The sequence below is a fragment of the Fusarium odoratissimum genome (genome assembly GCF_000260195.1).
Source record: "Fusarium odoratissimum NRRL 54006 unplaced genomic scaffold supercont1.19, whole genome shotgun sequence".
NCBI classification, from domain to species: domain Eukaryota; kingdom Fungi; phylum Ascomycota; class Sordariomycetes; order Hypocreales; family Nectriaceae; genus Fusarium; species Fusarium odoratissimum.
In genome coordinates, this window is record NW_022158704.1 from 692,243 (window position 1) to 716,659 (window position 24,417).

The 24,417-nt window shown below is 48.4% G+C and overlaps 8 protein-coding genes across 17 annotated transcripts; 6 read left to right on the forward strand and 2 right to left on the reverse strand.

Moving 5' to 3' along the window:
* Nucleotides 1–1,546: 1,546 nt before the first annotated feature.
* FOIG_10861 (eukaryotic translation initiation factor 3 subunit L) lies at nucleotides 1,547–3,770 on the reverse strand. Of its 2 annotated transcripts, XM_031211359.1 has the most exons (3): nucleotides 3,205–3,770; nucleotides 2,111–3,148; nucleotides 1,547–2,058 (listed from the first exon to the last, which is right to left on the reverse strand). In XM_031211359.1, exons 1-3 carry the CDS (start codon nucleotides 3,511–3,513, stop codon nucleotides 1,975–1,977), a joined length of 1,431 nt encoding a protein of 476 aa, XP_031059292.1. In that variant the 5' UTR covers nucleotides 3,514–3,770; the 3' UTR covers nucleotides 1,547–1,974. The 2 variants fall into 2 exon arrangements, with proteins under 2 accessions (XP_031059292.1, XP_031059293.1); XM_031211360.1 differs by having other exon boundaries at nucleotides 2,111–3,770.
* FOIG_10862 (elongation factor 2) lies at nucleotides 3,717–7,431 on the forward strand. 4 transcript variants are annotated; one of them, XM_031211364.1, is made up of 4 exons: nucleotides 3,732–3,785; nucleotides 3,874–4,000; nucleotides 4,053–4,175; nucleotides 4,225–7,398. In XM_031211364.1, the coding sequence occupies exons 3-4, from the start codon at nucleotides 4,113–4,115 to the stop codon at nucleotides 7,342–7,344; spliced, it is 3,183 nt and encodes a 1,060-aa protein (XP_031059297.1). In that variant the 5' UTR covers nucleotides 3,732–3,785; nucleotides 3,874–4,000; nucleotides 4,053–4,112; the 3' UTR covers nucleotides 7,345–7,398. The 4 variants fall into 4 exon arrangements, with proteins under 4 accessions (XP_031059295.1, XP_031059294.1, XP_031059297.1 ...); XM_031211362.1 differs by having other exon boundaries at nucleotides 3,717–3,785; nucleotides 3,874–4,175; nucleotides 4,225–7,431; XM_031211363.1 differs by having other exon boundaries at nucleotides 3,835–4,175.
* A 793-nt stretch (nucleotides 7,432–8,224) lies between these two features.
* Nucleotides 8,225–10,441, forward strand: FOIG_10863 (uncharacterized protein). The gene is made up of 4 exons (XM_031211365.1): nucleotides 8,225–8,974; nucleotides 9,022–9,149; nucleotides 9,198–9,645; nucleotides 9,698–10,441. Exons 1-4 carry the CDS (start codon nucleotides 8,759–8,761, stop codon nucleotides 10,265–10,267), a joined length of 1,362 nt encoding a protein of 453 aa, XP_031059298.1. The 5' UTR covers nucleotides 8,225–8,758; the 3' UTR covers nucleotides 10,268–10,441.
* Nucleotides 10,442–10,953: 512 nt separating this feature from the next.
* On the forward strand, nucleotides 10,954–12,436 carry FOIG_10864 (uncharacterized protein; the record flags this gene model as incomplete). Its single annotated transcript, XM_031211366.1, has 2 exons — nucleotides 10,954–12,158; nucleotides 12,217–12,436. 2 exons carry the CDS (start codon nucleotides 10,954–10,956, stop codon nucleotides 12,434–12,436), a joined length of 1,425 nt encoding a protein of 474 aa, XP_031059299.1.
* A 360-nt stretch (nucleotides 12,437–12,796) lies between these two features.
* Nucleotides 12,797–15,935, reverse strand: FOIG_10865 (uncharacterized protein). 6 transcript variants are annotated; one of them, XM_031211368.1, is made up of 4 exons: nucleotides 15,710–15,935; nucleotides 15,278–15,615; nucleotides 14,954–15,221; nucleotides 12,797–14,846 (listed from the first exon to the last, which is right to left on the reverse strand). In XM_031211368.1, exons 1-3 carry the CDS (start codon nucleotides 15,792–15,794, stop codon nucleotides 15,048–15,050), a joined length of 597 nt encoding a protein of 198 aa, XP_031059301.1. In that variant the 5' UTR covers nucleotides 15,795–15,935; the 3' UTR covers nucleotides 12,797–14,846; nucleotides 14,954–15,047. The 6 variants fall into 6 exon arrangements, with proteins under 6 accessions (XP_031059301.1, XP_031059300.1, XP_031059303.1 ...); XM_031211367.1 differs by having other exon boundaries at nucleotides 12,797–15,221; XM_031211370.1 differs by having other exon boundaries at nucleotides 15,278–15,935.
* FOIG_10866 (histone-lysine N-methyltransferase, H3 lysine-79 specific) lies at nucleotides 12,928–15,924 on the forward strand. The gene is made up of 2 exons (XM_031211373.1): nucleotides 12,928–13,864; nucleotides 13,918–15,924. The coding sequence occupies exons 1-2, from the start codon at nucleotides 13,311–13,313 to the stop codon at nucleotides 14,843–14,845; spliced, it is 1,482 nt and encodes a 493-aa protein (XP_031059306.1). The 5' UTR covers nucleotides 12,928–13,310; the 3' UTR covers nucleotides 14,846–15,924.
* Nucleotides 15,936–16,030: 95 nt separating the features above from the next.
* Nucleotides 16,031–19,197, forward strand: FOIG_10867 (uncharacterized protein). Its single transcript, XM_031211374.1, has 6 exons — nucleotides 16,031–16,338; nucleotides 16,442–16,706; nucleotides 16,757–17,253; nucleotides 17,302–18,544; nucleotides 18,620–18,701; nucleotides 18,756–19,197. Exons 1-6 carry the CDS (start codon nucleotides 16,194–16,196, stop codon nucleotides 19,005–19,007), a joined length of 2,484 nt encoding a protein of 827 aa, XP_031059307.1. The 5' UTR covers nucleotides 16,031–16,193; the 3' UTR covers nucleotides 19,008–19,197.
* A 1,695-nt stretch (nucleotides 19,198–20,892) lies between these two features.
* Nucleotides 20,893–24,395, forward strand: FOIG_10868 (uncharacterized protein). The gene is made up of 3 exons (XM_031211375.1): nucleotides 20,893–23,107; nucleotides 23,162–23,255; nucleotides 23,310–24,395. Exons 1-3 carry the CDS (start codon nucleotides 22,023–22,025, stop codon nucleotides 23,913–23,915), a joined length of 1,785 nt encoding a protein of 594 aa, XP_031059308.1. The 5' UTR covers nucleotides 20,893–22,022; the 3' UTR covers nucleotides 23,916–24,395.
* The last annotated feature ends 22 nt before the right edge of the window (nucleotides 24,396–24,417 follow it).

The following is a 24,417-nucleotide window of genomic DNA, read 5'->3' on the forward strand; positions in this document are numbered from 1 at the left end:
ACAGACATGCAGGGAACCTCAAGCGAGGAACAGTCAGCTCGTCACTCGTCTTTCTTTTGCACAACTCTTCACCGCATCGTTTCGTTGCACCAGATTAATTATTGAGCCACTACCAAGCACAACGTATCAGCCAGTGAATTTCCTTATCGAGACCACATGAGTATCCCCTGTTCTTTCAGCTGTCAAAGTCAAATAATTCATCAGCCCTGCCATTATCCGACAGAGCATGGGAGTGGAAGAGCACCTTGCGGATACCGGTACCTCTCCACACTAGGGCTACCAAAGAACCGGAATTTCGGAAGGTCTCCTGCGCACCATCATGGTGACATGGTCTGACTCGACCACGTATGTGTCGTTAAAGACGGCGGTGAAGCTATCTTCATCAGCCACGAGAACACAATATCTCATTGCTTTTGCCAACTGAGCTAACCTAGGCTCTGGAAATCACGAGCCAATACACTGAGTGGCACAGACTCGGGAACACAAATGCCGAGATACATCTCGAACCTCTCGAGGCTTCATCCAACGAGCATACATGTACGCGCCAAAACATTATAGGCATCATCAGGCAGCCCGCGGAGTGTTATCATCGGTGCTATGGCAGGGCAAACTTGTCCACAACATTTCATAGGACTTCCTACAAGGTCTTCCTTGAAATATACAATGGAAAGCTTGGTTGGCATTTCTTGGTCTCCCAGAGCGAAACAGATTCCGTACGTGTGGCTAATAAGCATCCACGGAAACTGAAAGTCGTATACTAGTTCACCAAGCCTGCAATCGCTAACACACCAGACCTCGAAGACCATACTTGAAGGACTGTCCTTGTCGCAACACAACCTTGATTCCTTTTTCTGGCCCATGCCGCGCTAATCGATTATGCCGCTTACTCAACGGTCCTCATCGATGAATCAATATGAGCCTCCATCTGTCCGATACTAGCTGATGACCGAACCCTACAGCGCCGGGAGGAAGTCTTTCGCATAGCTTCTGCACATCAATGAGCTACACATCACGCAGTAAACCAGTTCAGCCAAGATAACGGAATATCTATTAGCTATTTATCAAGCAGACTAGGTACAAAATGAGGATCTAAGTGGCACAACCTCAGGCTGACATTAAGGCATAAGCGATATAGCTAATAATATAATTCGCTTTCCCCAAATATTCCTATGTCGTATTAAATACAAAGATTTTTTGGTGGTAAGGCATTACAGAGTGATCTAAGTGGCTAAAGCAAGGTACACAAAGCCCATCACCAATGTTATGTTTGACTCGAGGAACTATAACTCAAGCCCCAAAACAATAAAGAGGGCTTTCTGTGACTATGTTTCAAACCTTTGCCATTCGTCGAGGTTTATGGCTTATCAGCTTTTCTGGTTTTGTAGCCGATTGCTCAATTTCGTCGTGGACCATCCTGGTATTCGCACCATTAGGGTTCCTCAGCACATTTCGAGACCAGATTCTAACAGATATACCCCAATTGTGATTCCCCTGTTATGATTAGGTACGCAACAACGAACGACTCGTATCAAAATTATTCTCAGTTGTACGGGGAACTCAATGCAAATTGTAACTGCGAAGCCTGTACAAGAACCGGTTTCCAGAACTGACATAATTCATAATGGTGATATAGACTTTTAGGATCATGATATTTGATTAAACGACTTTTGATTCCTTTTATTCTTCATAGCCTTTTCACAGGCTCTCGTACCTCTAGGAGGAAGTGCCATATCTCTGCCGCACATACAGCTAAACTCGAGAAATTCTCAAGCTCTTGCACGAGCATCACCAACTCCGAGACGCCTTTGCCATGCCATGCATCCTATCAAGTCGGCCTGCATAACCCCAGGTATTCTCCTGACCCTGGGTCGTTTGGAGGATCCAGCCACAGCGCTCTATGCGCTTGTTTCGGGCTTGAATCGAAGACCCCATGAAATGTGAGAAAAACGACTAGTCAGTTCTCTCTGTAGCACCTCAGTTATAGGTGCGGGACAGGTTTCGGAGATACCAGTCCACAAGCTTTCGTCCCACCTTAGCCTCAGAGATGTGAATGAGGTCCTGTAGGATTGTTAGTTTATGTTGAGATACTGGATTGGGCCATGAAACTTACGCCTTGGAGAGCATAGTCAAGGTCGCTGACGTTGACGAGCTCACCCTCAAGCAGACCCTGGTCCTGCCATCGCAATTGCTTAGTTCGCTGCTTGGTAACCAGGAGCCATGATCGAAGCTCCTCGGGCTTCACCTCGAGGAAACCAGCGAGCTTGTTAAGATCCATGGTGGTGTAGAGGCGGAGGTAAGACTTGATGGTGGGGCTCCACATGTTGGTCTTGACCTCATCCATGAAGACAGCGAGGTGGTGCTCGACGGGGTCGATGTTGGCCTCGGGGTTCTCAAAGTCCGGAGGAACGGGGGAGATGAACTTGGGGCACGCTGCGCGGAAGAGCTCCTCGAAGATGGGGAGGGACTCGGGGCCACCGCGCTGGAGCTTGAGGAGTTGGTCGCCATACTTCTCACGGAGGGCGCTGTGAATGGTGTCGTCCAGACGAGTGGGCTGGAAAGCGACGCAGATAGCAATAAGAGCGTACATCTGCTCGTTCTTCTTAGTGATAGAGTCGTACTGGGCGCTCTTCTGGAAGTTCTTGGTCCTCGAGACGTAGATGAGGATATGGCTGAACATGCGGATGGCATCGGCGTAACGGTGCTGCATCATGTAGGAGAAACCCACGTAGTAGTAGGTGGTGAAGTGAGCAGCCATGACGCGGGCGAACATGGCCTTCTTGTTGAGCTCGATATCATCAAGGGTCTTGAGAGCCAGGCTGAAATCTCCGAGGAGACAGTGGACTCGGAGAAGACCAATAATGGAGAAGTAGCCCAACATCTTGTAGAGGTTCTTGGAGCCATACTCACCAGCAACGGCCAAAGGATCCTCGTTACGCTTCATGGCTGCAAGCTGCTCGGTGATCTGGGATCGCTGGATAAGGGAGTACAGGACGTTGAGAACACTGTAGCAGCCCCAGGTGTTGGGGTTCTCGCGGAGAGCCTGACGCTCCTCCTCGTTGGTTGTTTGCCGGGCAATTCGCATACGGTACGAGGAGAAAGAGTTGAACTGGTAAATGAACTCATCGATAACATCCCAAGCCCAGTAGTACTGCAGAAATATTCATTAGCCCTATCCAACTCAACATCTAACTTTGTGAGACCAACGGAAGGGGGCTCGAGATCGACGGGGCCCTCGGAGTTCAAGATAAAATGAAACAAGCTGCAGTAAGCATCGTAGCTCTGGAACTTGGCCTCAAGAGGCGCCTGGAAATCGAGAGGCTGAGCGGCCTGCACAAGTCGAGCCTGGATATCGTCGGTCTGCGCGGTGAGGTTCAAAGAAGTGGTGCGGCTGAGATCATCACCATCCTCATACTGAACATGCTCCTTGTACTCGGCCACCAGAGCCTCCTCCTCGACATCGCTGTCGTCATCGATGGCGCGAACCGGAGCCACGCCGTTTTGGTAAGTAGCCATCGTGTCTTGTAGAGTCGAGTCGCGCGTCGGTCTCGCTCGTCTCGTCTCGTCTCGTCTCGTCGTCGCGGTGAGGGGGGAAATTTTATCAACGATGCGATTTTTTTGGTGAACTAGGGCTTCCGTTTGGCGGGCACACGCGGGGTCGATGCTTAGTCATACGGATTTAGTGGGGTGCTTCAGCTTGTGAGCTTGAGAATTCAGCCTGTCAAGGTGTAGCAGCTTTTGCTGGACAACAAGATTTACCTTGGTTTTTGGTGTCTCAGGCTCTTTGCGTATGTATGAGTCATTCTTAGTCGATTTGCAGATATACTGAGCCAAAAGTGCCTGATGAAGTCTAAATTTGCTGACCGTCGTGTGCAGTTAAGGATTAGATTAGTCACACTATGAGTAACGGCTAGGCAAAGTATCACTCAAACAACTACAAAGATCGATATAAGTTTGGGTTTGGAAAATTGAAGTTGGAGGCTTTAGAGCTACTGCCTCGCTGGTACAGCAGATTCCTTCCTCCCCATATTTAGAAATTTTACTTGACATCCTAGACATCCTCTATCTTTAACACTATCACTTCAACCTACCCTACTCGAATCACTGTCGTCATAATGCCTGTCGTCACTCCAGATAAGCTGGCAAGTCTGCAAAGACAGTCCAGTGATATTCGAAATGTCAGTACAGTCTCATGAAAAAGAGAGTATACAGTCTAACGTCTTACAGATTTGCATTTTGGCCCACGTTGACCATGGCAAAACTTCACTTACCGATGCTCTCCTTGCCACAAATGGCATCATCTCGCCAAAGCTGGCGGGCAAGATCCGATATCTTGACTCTAGGCCTGATGAACAGATACGAGGAATCACAATGGAGTCTTCAGCTATCTCACTCTACTTCGCCATGCGTCGGAAAGCAGCCCCCGATGCTGATCCCGAGGACAAGGAGTACCTTGTCAACTTGATCGATTCACCTGGTCATATCGATTTCAGCTCAGAAGTCTCAACAGCCTCAAGATTGTGTGATGGAGCTGTTGTTCTTGTTGATGCTGTTGAGGGAGTCTGCAGTCAAACAGTCACTGTTCTTCGTCAAACATGGACAGAGAAGCTAAAGCCCCTGCTCGTCATTAACAAGATTGATCGACTTGTGACAGAACTCAAAATGACACCAGGAGAAGCATATATCCACTTGAATAAGCTATTAGAACAGGTAAACGCTGTGCTAGGAAGTTTCTTTCAGGGCGAGCGTATGGAGGAGGACCTCAACTGGAGGGAAAGAATGGAGGAGCGAGTCAATGCAGCCACAGCAGCCAAAGAATCAGCAATCGCCGACCAAGTCAGCGATACAGGAGAGGTGCAATTCGAGGAAAGAGACGACGAAGATATCTACTTTGCTCCTGAAAAGAACAACGTTATTTTCAGCAGCGCCATCGATGGATGGGCATTCACCTGCAGACAATTCGCTGCCATGTATGAGAAGAAGCTGGGCATTAAGCGTGGAATTATGGAAAAGGTTCTATGGGGCAACTTCTATCTGGACCCCAAGACGAAGAAGATCCTGGGTCCTAAGCATCTCAAGGGAAGAAATCTGAAGCCCTTGTTTGTGCAATTGGTACTGGAGCCAGTATGGACTGTCTATCAAGCTACAGTGGGAGGTGATAACGGGCAGGGTGATCGAGATCTGCTGGAAAAGGTCACCAAGTCCCTCGGAATCAAGATCACCCCTCACATGCTCAAGTCGCGAGATCAGAAGCTTCTCATGACGACAATTTTCGCAAACTGGCTTCCCTTGTCAACAGCACTACTGGTGTCAGTCATTGAATCTCTGCCTTCGCCTCCGGCCGCTCAGGCTGCACGACTTCCCGAGCTGATCGAAGAATCCCCAGGATCTGAGCACATTGACCAGACTATCAAGGACGCCATGATTTCTTTCAAACATGAAAAGTCTGACCCTGTGGTTGCCTACGTCAGTAAAATGGTTTCTATTCCCGAGAGTGAACTTCCCGAAAATAAGCGACGTGCTGGAACCCAGATGAGTGGCGAAGAGGCCCGAGAGCTTGCACGAAAGAAGCGAGCTGAAGCTGCTCGAGCCCAGGCTGCAGCTGGTGAGAATGGCGTTGACAGCATGGCGGCCTCGATGGATGCCATCAATCTTGACGATTACGCCCCTGAGCTGGAAGAGAAGAAGGTTGATCCTGAGCACCTTATCGGCTTCGCTCGTATTTACTCGGGAACACTTTCCGTTGGCGATAAGCTCTACGTTATTCCTCCAAAATGGTCACCTGCTGAGCCAAGCGCCGATCCTGAGCCTCAAGAAGTCACTGTTACTGCGCTCTATATGCTCATGGGACGAAACCTTGAGGCTCTAGATTCAGTTCCTGCCGGCTGTGTCTTTGGTATTGGTGGTCTCGAGGGCAAGATTCTCAAATCTGGTACCTTGTGCAGTCGCCGTGACGGCGCCGTCAACCTCGCCGGTGTCACCATGCTGGGCAAGCCTATCGTTCGCGTTGCACTGGAACCTGTGAACCCCGCCGATCTTGACAAGATGATCCATGGGCTCAAGCTTCTGGTTCAGAGCGACCCTTGTGCTGAGTATGAGCTTCTGGGTAGTGGTGAGCATGTGTTATTGACTGCAGGTGAGCTACATCTTGAGCGATGCTTGACTGATCTCAAGGAGCGGTTTGCTCTGTGCGATATTCAGCCTGGTGCTCCTATTGTTCCCTACCGAGAGACAATTGTCCGAGCTGAAGAGATGCGGCCTCCCGCGAACAAGGAGCTAGGTCGTGGTGCGGTTGTGGCTACAACAAGCTCCAAGCAAGTGACTCTCTCGCTCCGTGTGCAGCCAATCCCCGAAAACGTAACAGACTTTTTGGTCAAGAATGGCGATGCTGTTAAGCGAGTCTACGACCGCGGGGCCAAGAAGGATGATGAGAGCGAAGAAATCGTGGCTGAAGCTGATGTTGCAGCTGGAAACACCCTGTCCGTGGAAGACTTCAAGAAGCAACTTAAGGAGAAGCTTGAAGGTGGAAAGGGCAGAGATATCTGGAAGGACTCTATTGATAAGATTGTGGCCTTCGGACCTCGACGTACTGGACCAAACCTACTTATCGATGCTACTGCAGATGGTATCTTCTCTAAGGCTTTTGCTACTGAAAAGACTGTCGAGACTGCACCTCGTGCCGATGAGTCTCTTCACCCTAGCCATCTTACTGACAAGATCTCATACGCCTTCCAACTTGCTACGGCTCAGGGTCCTCTGTGCAACGAGCCCCTTCAGGGCGTTGCAGTCTTTATTGAGGATGTTACCCTGAACCTCGCCGAGGACGACTCCTCTGCACGGGACAAACTTGGTCGTCTTACCGGTGAGATCATCAGAACCTTCCAATCTTCTCTTCGCGCAGGTTTCATGGACTGGTCTCCCCGTCTCATGCTTGCCATGTACAGTGTCGAAATTCAAGCATCTACAGAAGTCCTCGGTCGTGTATACGATGTTCTTACCCGTCGTCGCGGTCGTGTCAACGCCGAACTCATGAAAGAAGGTACACCATTCTTCACAATTCAAGCACTGGTTCCCGTAGCCGAGAGTTTCGGATTTGCCGACGAGATGCGTAAGCGTACCAGTGGCGCGGCCCAGCCACAGCTGATCTTTGCTGGCTTTGAGATTCTGGATGAAGATCCTTTCTGGGTACCTTTCACAGAAGATGATCTCGAGGATCTTGGTGAGTTGGCTGACAAGGAGAACGTGGCGAAGCGATATATGGATGGAGTGAGGAGAAAGAAGGGATTGCTTGTCGAAGGAAGAAATGTTGCTACAGACGCAGAGAAGCAAAAGACACTGAAGAGGTAGATGTATTTGAGAAGCAATAAAATTATGCATGTTATGATATAGGCTGTCGTGGCAGGGTAGTTGTAGTGTGCATGCGTTCATCGGCCGCAGTGTAACATGGATTCTTCCACATTGCATAGAGATCAGATGAATCTGTTACAGGCACAACTCCATGGCTTTTCTTGACAGATGTAAATTTTGAAATAGGTATTGTGGGGTAGTTATGGATAGTATGCCTCCCAGCGCCTGAGCTATAAGAGCCTTTTTTTGCTATAACAAATCAGCTGAGTGAACCGGAGAAAGTCCTATTGGTAAAGCCCTAGAACTACAGATTGTTTGCCCAAGTCCTGGTTTTGATAGTTCTTGTGGGCTAAGTTGTGATACTTCCATGGTATTCCGTGACACTCGTCTCTGGGACACAATGCTGAAAATCGTTCTCTGCTACTCCTCCTTCTCTTCTTCTCTATTCCTTTCTTTCACGTAGAGACGTAGTCGATCGAGATCTTCTATTCAACTTCTCTCTATTCTCATCGAGAATCATGATGACTTGCATTTATATCGTCATCAACTTCGCCAGAATCGTCAAAAGCACATCAAGCAGTCGACAGTCTGCAAGTTCCAAGGTTTTCTCATGCAGGTCCCTGTAGGACTTCATCCACATAGTCATAGAACCCAGCCTTCTTTTGGACTCCGTACCTTATTTAACCAACTATGATTTCCCTCCTGCTTTATGTTTAAGACAGACCAGCCCAATCTTGTATTGTGAGTACACGTTGTACACGTTTTGTCGTGTCTCACCACCAGATCGGATTTCTTCCCCTCACATCAACTGGCCGGTGTCTGAGCTGAGCTTCCCTCATCCGATATGAGGTCTTTATGCAGAGTACCTGATTTGCCAACACGAGCTGAAACTTGGCGAGAGCCCCGGCTGAGTCTCTCTTCTCCACTACCCTCAGATCAAACGGTGACATGTCAACTGCGAAAAGAGAGACTATCACATTCTGACCCCTGACGGTCTCAGCCCTTGCTCCCACACACTCGGCACTTTCTCCACGATTTCGGCAGCTAACGAGAACCCGAGCGTCCCCGGTGGATTAACGTTGCTTTTTTGTCTCTGCCACGAAACACGACGGCCCGTTCGACTTTTCCTCGTTTGGTTTGAGTCCATCTGCGGAGACCGAGTTTTTCTTTTTGCAAAAAGGATTTAGTTGGACGTGATTTTTCCGTTGAGGGATGTGAGGGATGAAGAGGCTGGACTCAGAAACATGGAGCAGTTTTACGTGGAGTATTGGAGATGGGCCCTAAAAGAAGTAAAAATTGAGGACTAGATTGTCTAGACGCACAAATTCGCCGCTGGCTTCAGATCAGATATTTCTGGTAATCTTATATCACGAGTTTCCTTCCCGAGGGGCTGGTTCTCGTTGCTCTGCTACCGATGCGAGCTACAGTTCAACTCATCATGGATCCCCAGACGTCTATTGAAGAAAGTGCTGCAGCAATAACGGAGGTCAATCTCAAGGCCTTCAACATAGAGGCCTTTACATTACTTGGTATTGCGTTGCTGGTCACCGCGTTAAGGTCGTGTGTGCGGATCAGGACTGTGGGATGCAGGAACCTCTGGGCAGATGACTATCTCGTCATTTTGGCCACTGTAAGTGATGAGTATCTGATGTGGATGCATTATACTAACATCATTAGGGCATCTACGTTATAGAAACAGGACTGGCATACTCGGTCGGGAATATTGCTCAAGGGCTGGCGAATAACTCGATGACGGACGAGCAACGAGCCTCTTTACAACCAGAAGATCATGAATATCAGCTTCGGTAGGCCAATAACTCTATCTATCTGGTTATGTGTGCTAATACTTACAGTATCATTGGCTCGAAGATCCAAATCGCTCTATGGGCAACTTACTCATCCCTCCTCTGGATCCTCAAAGCAGCCATGTGCACTTTCTACTATCGACTTACAAAAGACCTTCAAGGCCACCGGATTCGGGTCATCATCGGCTTTGGCCTCATCATTTCTTCTTTTGTTGTTGTGCAGATGAACCTTCTTCTCAGTTGTCGCCCCTTCGACCACTGGTGGCAGATCTTCCCTGACCCTGGAGATTTCTGCCATGCTGCCATTTCGCCTGCTTTGATATGGACTTGTCTCGCTTTCAACTTGGCAACTGACTTTTACCTCATCATGATTCCTATGCCCATGCTTTGGAAGGCTGCTATGCCTTGGCCTCAAAAGGTCGGACTGATTGCTCTGTTCAGCTGTGGGTTGTTTGTCACCATGGCCGCTATCCTTCGGGTTGTGCTGCTTGTATCTGTGAGTATACCTCAACCCATAAGTCCCACTACATGCATCTAACATCAACAAGGATCCAATCAATGGCCCTCAACTCGCAGCTTCTTGGGCGGTTCGTGAGACCTTTGTCGCCATCATGACAACAAACATCCCCATGCTATTCCCAACATTTAAGAAATGGGCTGTTCCCATTGTCGAAAGAGCTGGGTCCTCTTTGAGTGTCTACCGAACTCCACCAAACACTATCGTGGATTCCAGATTCTCTGGAGCTCTGTCTCTAGGCAGTTTGAGGCGAAAGAGCCGAGGGTCATCTCGCATTACATGCATTAGCCCCATGTCGCCCACCGCCAGTGAGACTGAAGCACACATGAACTCAATTGGCCTCATTTATACTATTCCTGACTCAAGCATCAAGAGGCCAAAGGCTTCCAAGACAACACACAAGATCGCGGCCATACGTCTCCCGCGCATCGACACCTCAGCCCCTGCTGATTCAGACCACGGATATGGTCGACTGAGCACGAGAAGTGACAGTTCCGTTGTTTCTTGGTCAGAAACTTTGGTGAACTCGCCTCAATCTGAAGGAACGGAGTCTTTACTCTCAGCCCGTGTTCACCACGACGGATACAGCAAGCACGTTTAACGCCTTTGTTACGAACATCCATAATGCCTTTGTCTTCTGATTGGAACTACGACAAAGATGATCACATTTTACATCAACTTACATGATTCATGATTCTACGTTAATTACAGAAAATAGAAAAAAGCTCATAGATTTGTTTCTGGGTTGGTTATGATATTTTATGGCTCCAATTATTATGAGTTCAACATGAGGAGCTTTGGAGGCTCTCCGTGTGTTAGCATGCAGACTACCACGCTTCCGAGTTTCATTCACTTCAACCATTGGAAACACTTAGATACTGTACTTATTAGTTAAATATTACTTTGCTCGTTACTTATGAAAAACCGTAGCGAAGTATTACCCTCGGTGTTACTCCATCGGAACAACTACCGAACCTGCGGTACACCCTCAAAGGCTTCAAACCCTTAACACAATGAACTTTTGTTGTTTGTTGGAGCTTATTTTCTTTACTCTGAGCGATGTTCTCTTTATTTAGACGCCTGAGCCCAATAAAGAATGGCCAGTATAGCGTCATCTTTGTTTGAACTGAATGGGATCTTTCAAAGACAGTGAACAACGTAGCAAAGGATCAAGGAATCACCAAGCGTTTCTTCATAGTTTTGAATATAAGAGGCTCTACATGCTCCATAAGGTGAATAAACACCAATTTCATGCAACATCAACAGTCTTATACGCAAATCATCATCATGACTACCACACCTCGTACTAGGTCGAAGACAAAGGAAACACGAACAGTTTCTGAAGCTTCACTGATAACCCCTACCAGATCAACAACACCAGAATCACCCATTGCAGCACCTATAAAAGCCAAGCCTAAATCTAGCCCGGTATTCCTATCTACACCACCTGAGACGAAGCGTAAAACGACATGCCGCGATAGCCCGGTCCCGCTCAAGCTGAGAAAAACAACCTCAATTTCCAGGGCCGTGACTCGCCCTGAAACTCTCAACTGGTTGGCAGACATTGAAGACGAGGATTATGTACCTCCTCAGTCTCCAACTCCTGCCGGTTCAGATGCTATCGAGGAGGACGAGACCAGCGAAAATGAGGAAGAGAAGGTGTCTAAGCTTGGACCTAAGTCGTTCCAATGCGAAAGTTTTACAAAAAGCTGGGAAGAGATCGCACAGCAACGAGACTTTGAGTTCTTCCAGGCCTATCCTCACGATGAGTTCTCAACCCTCTGCGTGGAGCATTTCATGCAACTTGCAGAGAGCTGGTGCTCTCGGCGCAAATCCATGGTCAACCATCAGGTTCAGAAGATTGTCAGGGCTGGCTTGACTCATAAGCCTCACTTTTCAAAACTGGCCCTCCCTGTTTGTGATGAGACCTGGACTGTCAAGGGTCTTCAAGACTTCAAAGTCGAGTTACACAAGGGGATCAGCGATGCCAGTGATCGGGTAAAGCTCAACCATATACAAATCCTTGAGGCTACCGGAGAGCGACCCATCTGTGAGCTTGGAAACCAGGACCGCCCTCTGAAGTGCTCATTATGTACCAACTATGAGTTGCCATGTAAGGGTAAGTACATCGAGGTTGACAAGGCACATTGTCGTATGGATATTCCACCCTACGTCCTAAACCCATTTTATACCACCTTGGAGAAGGCTTCCAGACCCGTTCCCGACTGTTGCCACCCAAAGGCTCTCGCAATCCTCATGGGTGACAAAGGCAAAGACTATATGGAGTGCGAGAAATGTTGTTACAGTCAGGCACTCCCTCAGCATCCCCTTCAGAGGCCGAAGGAATATGCAATCAAAGTAGCTGGAATTCGTATCCCAGTCAAAGTCCGTCCCGAGCGTCTTTGTCTCAACAGCAAACTCGGACATGTCGATGTCGGTGGCATTCATATCATTGTCGACCACTGTGTTGGTGGGCCAATGATCAAATTTCGGTAAGTTCTTATACAAACCCCTACATAGATAATGTATATAACTAACCTCTTTTCATAGGTCAACTCACTTCTCGAAGGCTCATGAGATGCATGCCTTGGACTTCCACCTGGAGGGCGAGATCAATATAGCTGAGTTTGAGCTGCCTGAGGAGCACACATACGATCATCATGAGTCCTGCGAGGTGCAAGCTGAGTTCAACGAGCTATACTGGCAAGAGGGTGCTTTTAACGCAATTACCCATTGTTCTAACCTATTTGATAACTGTTCGTGTCATTAAAGGGGAGTTATCGAGTAATCATGGGGAAATAGCGATTGAAATGTGTACTATTGCTTGAATTTGCGAATAAAAAGGCTATGGTTGCTATGGCGAATTCCAGTTACACCAGACTATCATGATACACAACAAGTTAGGTAGAAGTTAAAGAAGATGGGTAGTGGATAGACAGATGAAAATGCAATGCTTGTAAAAGATGACTCAATAAAAAGGCTGAATGCCTCTATTCACATGGCCACTGTAGGGTAACTCCCCAGGCAACCATCTGCGGCTGAAAGGGAAACCCCCCACGTGCCCAACGTTACGTACCCACCTTGAAAATTCTGACCAGTCAAGATATTTCTTTCAACCTTGGAAAATCCAGGGCATTTACAGTGGGACTAGCGGCCTCCTCCAGGGGACCTCCTGCAGCGCAAGATGGCCCCGGCTCCAGCTCCCTCCCAGCTGATGTAAGGCTCCGGGGCATCCACTCATTTAACTGAAGGCAGCCATTCAGCCATTTCGTGGTGGATTGCCGAAAGTCGCCTCGAAACTTGAACTCTGCATATCTTTAAAGTGCAACGATGCGATACTGAAGAGTCACGTTACAACAGAGCCTACCCAATACTTGTCTAATACCGCTTATCTTTTTTGAAACTTCTCCCCCGTACTTCACTTCTCACGTTCCTTTTCTCGTACTCTTCTCTCTTGTTTTTGCCCTCTTCTTTAATCTAGTCCCACCCGTTGCGCGACATTGCCGACGTCCGGGAGCGACACGCACACGCCACCGCGAACCCCTCCATCCCTGACCTGTGACCCAACTCAAGTCAGACCCCGTCGTTGCTCTACCTTCAAAGACATTTTTGGATTACTAGGACCGGCCTACTATTCACTCATAATGCGTCTCTTCGGCGGAAAGAACAACAAGATCAAGGTCGACCCTCCCAAGATCAGGATCGAAAAGGTTGTCGTCGACCGACCTGCTCAGAAGCCTAAGCCTAAATCCACTTCCGCACTCAGCGGCTCAGCATCGCGCTCCTCCTCTTCTCACCGTCCCTCGCCGAAACCACTGGCACGACAGGCTAGTCACTCGCCGTACCCCTCATCTTCCGACGAGAAGCGACTCGAGCGTAAGCGCAAGGCACCGTCCGTCACCCGTCGATCACCGGCTAGCGACCGTATCGAGTTCGACAAAGACAGTGATGGCGAAGACGATGGATGGATGACTCTCGATACCAAGAGACAACGCAAAGGCACGGAAGACGGCAGCTTTGTTGACCCTAACCGCAAATTGAGAAGCGTAAGAGCCTTTGAGGATCGTATGGACAGTCGAAGTTTCATTCATGCCGTGGATGTGGCCTCGCTTGAGCACAAGTGCGTACCTGTGATGGGCGCACAGAAAGAGGATGTAGCTATCCGACTACAATATCCCAGCTTACAACCTCGAGAGAAGTGAGTCTTCCCGGCGACCCCGAACTCCAAAACTAATGCTGACATGATTACAGGTATGAGCTAGTATGGGGAAAAGACAAGATCGATGCCGTCGAAGCTAGCATCAAGGTGGTTCGCCATGTAGCCGAAACATACCTCACCGAAGAGGAAGCAGAGCCTTTCACAAATCCTAATGGTGGTATCATTCGAAGACTTGAAAAGGCGTCTAACCGGAACATCCAGGATTTGATGGGGTTCAAGGCAGCTCTGCGCGAATACAACGAAAAGCTTCGTGCTCTAGTCGAGGACGGTGTAATTGCCAAGAACCTCGATAAGATGCATGAGCTCCCCCAGCACCTTGTGGCTTTCATTCTCGATCAAATTTATGACCGAACAGTGGCCCTAAAGGTGGAACTTCTTTCAAAGTATGAGAACGGAACCGACTATGTCTATGGCGAACTCCTCCACCCTTTCATTTCTAAGATTTTGGTAGAGCAGACACGAATGACCTCTGGTCAGGTCTTCGTTGATCTCGGCTCAGGTGTTGGTAATGTGGTTTTGCAAGCGGCTCTCGAGATTGGTTGTGAGAGTTGGGGTTGCGAGATGATGGAGAATGCCTGCAATCTTGCTGAGGAGCAAAAGAAGGAGTTTGATGCCCGATGCATGCTCTGGGGGGTTCGACCTGGCAAGGTTCACCTGGAACGAGGCGATTTCCGCAAGAACTTGCCCATCCATGAGGCCCTCAAGCGTGCAGATGTTGTGCTCGTAAACAACAAGGCCTTCACCTCACAGTTGAACGATGACTTGGTCCGTATGTTCCTGGATCTTAAATCGGGCTGCAAAATTGTGTCGCTCAAATCCTTTGTCGCGGAAAAGAGCAACAACCACAACATCAACGACGTTGGCAGCACCATCCTGGAGGTGGAAGAGTGCACATACCCTGAGGGTTATGTGAGTTGGACTAATGCAGGAGGATCGTACTTCATTTCGACGCGTAAGTAGACTATAGAGCTTCATAAGCATTCAGTGGCAGAGATTATGGTGTTGGAGAAATAGGGATAGGGCAGACGGATACATCAGCGTGGGGTATAAGGATATGTTCGGACTTACAGGATACTCCATATAGTATTTGTTTTTTTTTTTCGGTGACATCGTGGCTCTTTTCTCTGTTTGACCTGCTTCGTTTTGCGTCATGGACCGTCGACTATCGTCCCTTTTCGAAGATGGGTTCGTTGGCGAGGTTCATAGCATCTGCTTCTTGTGCCATCCTCTTCATCCATCTGTCCACTAGTTCTTTGTTCTCCTTCTTCACCTTATCTCTTTCCTTCTCGGCCATGGACATTTGTAGATTCAGCGCAATCATCTCATCTTGTACTTGCTGATGTTGCTGTGAGCAACGAAGATGTTGAATTGCAGCATTTGGGTCACACGTACCTCAATAAGCTTGCGCTTTTCCCTCAACTCGTATTCTCGATCCTTTAGTCTGGTGGTAAGACTATTTCTATCGGCCGTGAGGTCGCGGATTGATTTCGTATCTGCCTTGTGCTTTGCCCGTAGCTGCATCAACTCTTCCTCGCCCGCGCGTAATCGCTTTTCGGTAACACCCTTTGATCGAAGGGCTTCGGCGAGATCCTGTTTTAGTTGCGCAACACCAGGATCGTTTGTTGAGGGTTCAGTGGGTTGCGCAGTTGGCGTCCCGCTATTTGCGACCAGCGCTTCTAGCCCATTCTTCTCAGCCTCAAGAGCAGATATGCGGTCTGCCATCTGCGAACCTTGAAATAATTGTCAGTTTGATGAACCTTTCGTATCCTCGCGTGATACTGTCGCATGCTGGAGGAGGGGTTATGTGGGGGTGCTGTTACGAACAAGCCTGAACAAGCTCCATGTTGACGGGATTACTGAGCTCTGCATCCTTAATGGATGAGAGATACTGGTCACGCCAGTTTGGCATTGTCAGTCAGTATGATGTGTGTGATGGTCGACAAATGATGAGATTTCGATGTGGATGAAATTAGGTTGAGTAAAAGTGATGAGAGAATGAGTTGGGTCGACAGAGTGACTTGGATGCACTTGCACCGCTCATTCTTTCCCGCCATGTGAGATGATGCAACCGCCGAAAGGAACCTAAAATTAGCGGGACAAGGAGCTACCCGACCGCTAATTCCAGCCGGAGAATAGCCGTACGCCTGGCAACCTCCACTTACCTGAGCTACGGTATGATGCAGCACCTAAGCTCCCTGCTCTCTTTCATACTGTACAGGTGCCTAGCTGACGAATAACATTCAGCTACAGGCGCGTCTCTTCCTCAACAAATTCAAAAAGATTGGGTTACAATATGAGATAACGCGAGATGGACACACTTCACGCCAGAGCTGACTGGGAGAGTGTCGGGGACAGATGGTTCCGCAAGACACAGCAGTATACAGCTGTGTTTGACCAAGATCTCGACTTGGATAATTATATCGTTGCGGGAGCTCCATATGCAGGAGCACTAGGTGAGTTCTAAGCCACAGAAATCTAAGATCATTAAATCATAAGTTTCCAATATACTTATGATTAACTTAGTGTTGATGTAATTGTAACTGACCACATCCTCAGCACTATGGCGCGACGACACAAAGCTTCTGGCATATCAACCAGGAAGATCAGCAAAACCAGCAATTGACATCTACAGTCTTGCCGGTAAGAAACTCCGAAGTATCCCCTGGGATAATGGTACCATTAAAGGCCTTGGGTGGTCTGAAGACGAGACTCTACTCGTTGTTACCACTGACGGTACGGTCCGCTGTTATGATCTGCAAGGAGATTTTACACAATTCTCCCTTGGCCATGGTGCCGATAACTACAGCGTCGAGTCATGTCGGTAGGTGCCTCTTAGTGATATGGTCTACTTCCGCGACTGACAAGTGGCAGTTTCTACGACCATGGCATGGTAGCACTACTTGGAAACAACTCACTCGTCACAGTCTCATCATATACTGAACCCCGACCCAAAGCTCTTGCTAAGATACCGGAAAGCGAGATCCACGCTTGGTCAATTATTTCACCAAACCACACATTATCTAGGTCTGTCGAGGTACTATTAAGCGTCGATAAGACTGTATACGTCGTCGATGCTACTGATTGCGAAGACCGTTTCCTCGATATTGGGCCTTTCAGCCATATTAGTGTATCTCCGGATGGTCGCTACGTCAATCTTTATGCTGTGAATGGGAAAGCTCATGTCATATCAAGTGACTTCCAAGAACGGCTATTCGAACACGATTCTGACTCTCAAACACCTCCTCTATATGTTGAATGGTGCGGGTCCGATGCCCTCATTGCCTGGGAGGATGAGGTGCATATTATCGGACCTGGCGACTCTTCATCTTCATATATATACGATAGCACACGCGTACATGTCATTTCTGGTATGTGCCTTATCGAACTTCAATGCTAGACTACTAATATTCTTATAGAACACGATGGTGCCCGACTAATTACAAATGACTTTTGCGAGTTCCTTGAAAGAGTGCCTAGAGACACTCTCGAAGTCTTTGGCCAGTCTTCAGATTCATCACCTGCTTCGATTCTTCTCGACGCTGTAGGCCAACTGGAGCTTGAGTCTCCAAAAGCAGATGATTACATCCAACTAATACGACCTAATCTTACCGGGGCTGTGGACACTTGTGTCAATGCAGCTGGGCGCGAATTTGATACCCACTGGCAGAAACGTTTACTCAAAGCAGCTTCATTTGGCAAATCTGTACTCGATATATATAACAGTGACGACTTTGTTGACATGTGCGAGACTCTACGCGTGCTCAACGCTGTGCGATATTATGAAGTTGGCATGCCACTGTCTTTTGAACAGTATCACCGCTTGACACCAGAGAGCCTCATTCGACGATTGCTCAACCGACACGAGTATCTTCTTGCCTTGAAGATTGCAGGCTATCTGAAGTTACCAACAGATCGAATCTATGTACACTGGGCGTCTAGCAAGGTCCGTGTAGGTGGCGAGGATGACGATACCATCTGCCGGTTGATCGTGGAGAGACTATCTGGCAAGCCTGGAATTTCCTTCGAGGAGATCGCTCGTGCAGCATATCAAGAAGGAAGGGGCCGACTTGCTACTGAACTTCTCAACCATGAGCCTCGTGGGGGTAGACAGGTTCCTCTTCTCTTGAGTATGGAGGAGGACGAGCTTGCTCTCGACAAAGCTGTTGAGAGCGGTGACACAGACTTAATACTGTCAGTTTTGTTGCAGCTCAAGAAGAAGTTGCCCCTCGCCGCTTTCTTCAGGGTCATCAATGCACGACCGACAGCAACAGCACTGGTGGAAGCTTTGGCCATGGAAGAGGGTGACAATACGCTGCTAAAGGACCTGTATTATCAAGATGACCGACGAGAAGATGGTGCCAACGTTTTTATCCGCGAATCATTGAAACAACCTGATGCTCGAACAGCGTCTGACAAATTGGCACTGGCAGCAAAGCTATTAGCTGATTCAAAGGAGTCTACGTTCGAGGTTCATGCGTTGAAGGAGGCTACGACACTTCTGCGCATGCAGGAAGCTTTCGACCGGGATTTGACTGACACTTTTACTGGCCTGAGCGTCAATGAAACCATGTTTAAGCTTATTCGACTGGGCTACCACGGACGGGCTAAGAAGATCCAGAGCGAGTTCAAAGTCCCCGAGAAAGTGGCGTGGTGGATTCGGTATGTGGACCTTGTCTCCAACAGGCCCTGGCTTCGGGACGACAATGTTGGACAACGGCTAACTTGTTCCTGCAGATTACGAGCACTAGTTGCGAAGCGAGACTGGAACGAGATCGAGGAGATCTCCAAGACAAGGAGAAGCCCCATTGGTTGGGAGGTGAGTTATAGAATGAGAACTGTGTGGAGTGAGATCTGAGACTGACAATCGTAGCCCTTCTTCAACCTCACGCTTCAAGCAGGTAACCCACGGTTAGCATCTGTATTTGTACCCAAATGCACATCAGTAGAAGCTGGAGAGACGATCACCATGTATGAGAAATGTGGGATGCGGGTGAAGGCCGCGCAAGAAGCCGTGAGACTCAAGGACAGTGAGTCTTGGGAGAGGCTCTTGGAGGCTGCAGGAAAGGGGTCACAAGAGGGAAGAGAGATCGAGCGTCTGGGCCAATCCGTATTCAAGAAGTAGAGCCAGCTCTGCTGTAATTTCTTAGAGGCACATATAACTCGTTTCACCGTACTTTCATAGCAAGAATATCCACAGGCATGAAGCAGCCACGATGATCGATTATGACTCTCGTCAAGTTACACTATGATACGATCAGAACCGCGTTCAACGCCATGCAGCTATGAACCAAGCCATCTACTGCAGTGGCTGCATAGTTGATGGGACATAAAATTGATGAATACTTTTTTACGATTGTTTATTGAGCGTTGAGAATTGACGCCTCAATACAGCTACGCACTTACCGACTGGAATGTGAGAGTCTGCAGTTGTTTCGGAAGATATCACGATTATTCGCGTGATGTTTCCCAGGGTCTCGTGACGTGCCTAGTTGCAAGTCATGTTTCTGTTGGTGTCTCATGATCCACGATAACTGTTTGGCACCCTAACATTAGTCGACATTAAGCGGAACTAGCGGACATCAATACAGGATAGAGGGTTTCGCGTGTGAGCTTAAGATAACGTTATGCTTGATCGGGATCTACCGAAACCGTTCCATAGTGAGCAAAGCAGATGATGCCTGTTGGTGGCATGACAGCTAAGGACCCTGTATCGTACTGTACAGTACTGTAGGTTGAGAAGAGGGAGGGTAGGATGATGATATCATGGGTTACATTTTGGCTCCGATGTGGGGATGACCTCGGCATGTACAGAACCAACTGCAAGGTAAGGTAATAGCTGGGGAACTGTTCAGGTAACACAAACTCGGAGACTTTATGTCAGTGAATTTCATTATCGCGATACTTGAGAGAAACTTCAATCCATCGGTTCAACGTTACCCCCTTTTTTGCCTCACAAGCATTTTTGTTTGCTTGCTTGCATCGTAAGCTTAAGCCCTGTTCTTCTTTGGGCTATGGTGTAAGGTCTCGAAGAGTCTGGTGGCGGTATCAGAAACACCAGCACCAAAAGCCCGAGGTGTAACTCAACCTAGGTTTAAGCCTCAACCAAAGGAACTTTGAGAAACGGTTGAGGGACGCTTCTTTTTCCAGAAGCATGTGAGGCGTTTTGGTTAAGACGGGCAATGAGTGGGTATGAGAGATTGGGTAGCGGTTGGGAGATGTTAATTGTGGAAAATGGCCTTCTTTAAGCTGGGGATATCTTGTATGAAAGATGGAGAATGTATGTCATGATGGATCTAGACTGTGGAGCTACTTAGGGACATGGAGGCATGAAATTCAGGGCAATCGATATTGCATCGTTTAAGGGTCTCTTACCAGCGACTTTTCTTACCGATATTTGATGACGAGGCACATGTCGTGTAACTGAAGGATTACCACTGATGGTGTCAGCAAGGACTGAGGTCGTAAAGTATTTGGCCACCTCCAAAAGAGGATCCGCGCTCCGTTTCCGACACTGAACCCCTGTTCTACGTACTATACTTTGCCAAGACGCCTTTTTTCAAGAGTCAGTGAAGTTGAGATGTTCTGGAGCGGCCACCCCGAATCACGTTCTGACTGGCAGGCAGATTTGATCACTTGGCTGCGTGCGTGATGCTGCCTGCTTTTCTAGTTAGGGCAATGTTGATTGATATCGCCATGAACCAATTCGCTATTCGTAGATGATCCTTGTAATTGCCTGTTCTCGATGGGCCACTAGTGCAATCTTTACTGAGACTAACATGAGTCCTACTGGGGGATTGCCAGCATGCAGAGAATCAGGTTTCAATGGTTAATGTTGTTGAGTTAGCTACCAAGAACCTTACTGATGATGAAAGATTCATAAGCTCAACCTTGCAAAATACTATCCTTTGTTTACAATTACGTCTGCCAAAACTGTTCGTTCCTTGGCTAAGAATTCATGGATCTCACTCTCTGCTCGGGCGTTCTCGCTAGGGGACCCATATCCTGATCGATCCCCTCTCTTATTCTGGAGGAGTGCCCCCCCTTCAATCACTAGAACGAATCAAGCTCGATGCCCCTGTCAGCTCAAGAACATGACACCCCCCTGTCTTGATCCCCGGTTCTTCAGGTATGGTGAAAGAAAGTACAGCAGGTTCCGTCACGGACTTACTGGTCTTCTTTTCTTTCACCCGCTGAACGGGCTCTGTACGAAATACTGTACCGCCGCCACTGTTGTTTTTCTAATCCATCGTATCGCCAAGCCAAGCCCGTAAATCAACTCACCAACCTCCAACTTTTGGCTCCCTCTTCCTTTTTCTTTCTCTCTACCTCGTGCTTCCTCAACTGTTTTTGGTCTTGTTTATTTGCTTTTCCGTTATTGCCATCGAATCTTGCGTCGGAATCAATCCTCCCTCCTCATAGGACTACCTCCCTGCCTCTAACGGAATAACGAACCATCGACCCCAAGTCTAGAACTGATCTGCAAGGCGGAACTGAACCGTACGGTACGGCAGGAGAAGGCAATTCAACTCCAGCAATTCCCATCAACGACCACAGTAGACGAAACGATAAACCTGAGTGATATCGCCTGCTTCATATGCGCACACCATCATAAGACCCTGTTTCTCTTACCAACCCTCTCGTCATACCGAATACTCTGCAACACCAAAGCTAGCGTCTGTCTCAGTAAAGGTTTCAGTCACATCGCCGTCTGCAGCAAACACAGCAAGAAACAAGACAAGACTCAATTCAAAGCAAAACAAAGCAAGGCAAGGGTTAGACTGGAAATTAAGCTTCGTCTTTCTGCAGTGCAATTCTCTTTCTTGCCTGACCTGATAGTGTCCAAGTCCAGATTGCGCCGCTTTCTACTGCTTCTCCCTTTCTCGGTTGGCTCCGTCTGGCTCTGATTTAGAGTTGGTCTGATCTACTCAAATACCTACCAGCGCCTGGCCATTGCATCTGCATTTGAACTTGCATTTGCTTCTGTTCCAGTTACACCCCTTCCCGTCGTCTTGTCTTTCTTGTCACTCTGCTTAAAAGCTATACCCTTGCAGGCACCCACCTAATACAGGGCCCTGCTCTCTCTTACATACGTCCAGTTACATATTTGTTTTCCTTTTTCTAAATTCCCTCTCCAAATATGTTTACTCAACCAGTGGTTTCCACGCCCACGGGCCCGCCACAGTCGTCGTCCACATCCACCTCAAGACCGAGTCGCCTCCGAGGTTTGAGTTACTTGCGCAACTATACACAAAATCATTTATTGTCTCGCGACAACCACCATAACAGCTCCAGCACTGGATCAGCAGGCGGCACAGGCACAGCAAGCGCACGAAGCACGTCCCCTAATCGACACGGCTCTAGCCTCACGCGATCCCTCAGCCATTCGCCTACTACAAGTGGACCATCCACTGGAGCCCAGAACACCAACCACTTGACACTCGTCAGTTCGACACCCGATCCCGTGAGGAATTTGACATCGGCGACCACCACAACATCGATACCTGCACTACCTCCTACTTCTGTTCCCGCTTCCGCTTCCGCTGCTGCTTCCGCTGCTACAAATTCTACTGAATCACCAAGGGCTTCCTCACAGCATTCTGCCGACATCAACGACCCCGCTACCGCTGCAACAGAATTATCAATGACTGCAGATACTCAAGCCTCCGCAGCCGCTGGCACAGTCGACTCGAACCAGGACCAGCCTGCCATGACGAGATCGCGATCAGCCACCACTGGCGAAGGGGGCTCGTCGACTCCCGAAACTGCCCCATCAATTCGCTTCTCAGCCTACTACGACCCGCGCTCTACACGCCCGTCCCTGACATTCCCTCCTATCTCCAGAACTCTGCCCACGGGGTCTGAGAAGATTCGTGTTGGTCGTTACTCAGAACGCGATAGTCATTCTATGTCGAATATGCCTGGTAATCAGCCATCAGCTGCACCCGTGGGTTTCAAGAGCAAGGTCGTCAGTCGTCGCCACTGCGAGTTCTGGTACGAGGATGGAAAGTGGTATATCAAGGACGTTAAAAGCTCTTCTGGTACATTCCTGAACCACATTCGCCTAAGCCCACCGTCTCAGGAAAGCAAAGCTTTCCCCGTCAACGATGGAGATATCGTTCAACTCGGAATTGACTTTAAAGGTGGAGAAGAGATGATCTTCCGCTGTGTCAAGATGCGACTAGAGTTAAACCGTGGTTGGCAGAACAAGCTTAACACTTTTAAGTATGTCTTGACTTGAGTCTTGAGAAAATATTCGAATGCTGACATTTTGATTAGCATGGCGGCGCACAAGAGGTTGCAGACGATGGCTTCTAGTGGAGCAGCTGGTACTAACTCCCAAGATTGCTCCATTTGCTTGAGCTCTATTGCTGTAAGCTTTCCTTATAACCTTATCCTCCGGCTCACTTTACTGACGATTATATAGCCCTGCCAATCTTTATTTGTTGCACCCTGCTCTCACACCTGGCATTTCAAGTGTGTAAGATCACTGCTCAACTCCCCGCAATACCCCATTTTCATCTGCCCCAACTGTCGAGCTGGTGCCGATTTAGAAGCCGATGTCGATGAACTGGCCGAAGAATGGCAGCAGCTTAAGAACGAAGCCGAGGCAGAAGCATCAACTCCAGCTCAAGCCGACACTGAGCCAGAGACGGATCCGGTGCCTGCTGCTGCTAATTCTGGAACTTCGACACCGGAGCGATCGCATACAGCCGACATCGACCACATGGACGTTACTGTCAACATCACACCAGAAACACCTCAGCGAAATGAAGTTAACCATGCTATATCCGAGCCTTTACCTATTAGAAATGCGGCCTCAGCTCCACGAAGAGTCGGCCAGCTGGGAGATAGTCGAACACCGTCACCTCCAGGTGGCACTGAAGGACCAATCACCCCACGAAATAATGTTGGACCTTGGGTTTTTGATGGCAGTGCCGGCCGTACAGTGAGCGCTACAGAAGGCGAAATGACAAGTATAGATGCCGCAGCACAGCCAGACACAAGCGAAAACGACATCGCGGCTCGATGATGACTTAATTCGAATGCCTGGTTCAAATTATTGCATATATACAGACCACTTGGCCGTCAAGCGGCACTTGGGAATCATTACACATATATGGCGTTCTGTTGGTTTGTCCTGGTTTTCATGGCAGCAAAGGCGTTCAAAGGGTTTTAAACACAGCCATCTGTCTAAGAATACAGAGTTGGTTTGCTTGGGCTGGTGTGGCACAGCGTTGTCCTGGTTCATTCTTCGAAGAGATATATGAGGGAGATTTAGACGCAAGAGAGTGGACGTTTATATGGCATAGGATGCAAATGGCCAAATATGGGCCTATGAGCAGGAGTTAATGGAATAGACTTGTTCTCATATCATTCCAACTGAGATGCTAAAGATGCCGTGTAGCTTCGCAAGATCAGATGCTGTATTCATGAAGGCGTTTGTATAACGCCACTGCATACGTAGACAATTGACACTGCTGTGCTATCTCCAGCTTCTACACTATCCCTGGAAGATGGAAAGTGTTAATTCA

Bases quoted from the DNA above. Each gene is read 5' to 3' on its own strand.
- FOIG_10861 (XM_031211359.1), bottom strand. From the start codon at position 3,513: ATGGCTACTTACCAAAACGGCGTGGCTCCGGTTCGCGCCATCGATGAC. The intron at 3,149-3,204 runs GTTGGTCTCACA...ATATTTCTGCAG, and splicing joins TCGATCTCGAGCCCCCTTCC to TACTACTGGGCTTGGGATGT. The intron at 2,059-2,110 runs GTAAGTTTCATG...ACAATCCTACAG, and splicing joins TTGACTATGCTCTCCAAGGC to GACCTCATTCACATCTCTGA.
- FOIG_10862 (XM_031211362.1), top strand. From the start codon at position 4,113: ATGCCTGTCGTCACTCCAGATAAGCTGGCAAGTCTGCAAAGACAGTCC. The intron at 4,176-4,224 runs GTCAGTACAGTC...AACGTCTTACAG, and splicing joins AGTCCAGTGATATTCGAAAT to ATTTGCATTTTGGCCCACGT.
- FOIG_10863 (XM_031211365.1), top strand. From the start codon at position 8,759: ATGCGAGCTACAGTTCAACTCATCATGGATCCCCAGACGTCTATTGAA. The intron at 8,975-9,021 runs GTAAGTGATGAG...TAACATCATTAG, and splicing joins ATCTCGTCATTTTGGCCACT to GGCATCTACGTTATAGAAAC. The intron at 9,150-9,197 runs GTAGGCCAATAA...TAATACTTACAG, and splicing joins GATCATGAATATCAGCTTCG to TATCATTGGCTCGAAGATCC.
- FOIG_10866 (XM_031211373.1), top strand. From the start codon at position 13,311: ATGCGTCTCTTCGGCGGAAAGAACAACAAGATCAAGGTCGACCCTCCC. The intron at 13,865-13,917 runs GTGAGTCTTCCC...ACATGATTACAG, and splicing joins AGCTTACAACCTCGAGAGAA to GTATGAGCTAGTATGGGGAA.
- FOIG_10865 (XM_031211368.1), bottom strand. From the start codon at position 15,794: ATGCCAAACTGGCGTGACCAGTATCTCTCATCCATTAAGGATGCAGAG. The intron at 15,616-15,709 runs GTTCGTAACAGC...AATTATTTCAAG, and splicing joins CATGGAGCTTGTTCAGGCTT to GTTCGCAGATGGCAGACCGC. The intron at 15,222-15,277 runs GTACGTGTGACC...CAGCAACATCAG, and splicing joins AAAAGCGCAAGCTTATTGAG to CAAGTACAAGATGAGATGAT.
- FOIG_10867 (XM_031211374.1), top strand. From the start codon at position 16,194: ATGGACACACTTCACGCCAGAGCTGACTGGGAGAGTGTCGGGGACAGA. The intron at 16,339-16,441 runs GTGAGTTCTAAG...CCACATCCTCAG, and splicing joins TCCATATGCAGGAGCACTAG to CACTATGGCGCGACGACACA. The intron at 18,545-18,619 runs GTATGTGGACCT...TTGTTCCTGCAG, and splicing joins AAAGTGGCGTGGTGGATTCG to ATTACGAGCACTAGTTGCGA.
- FOIG_10868 (XM_031211375.1), top strand. From the start codon at position 22,023: ATGTTTACTCAACCAGTGGTTTCCACGCCCACGGGCCCGCCACAGTCG. The intron at 23,108-23,161 runs GTATGTCTTGAC...CATTTTGATTAG, and splicing joins AACAAGCTTAACACTTTTAA to CATGGCGGCGCACAAGAGGT. The intron at 23,256-23,309 runs GTAAGCTTTCCT...ACGATTATATAG, and splicing joins TTTGCTTGAGCTCTATTGCT to CCCTGCCAATCTTTATTTGT.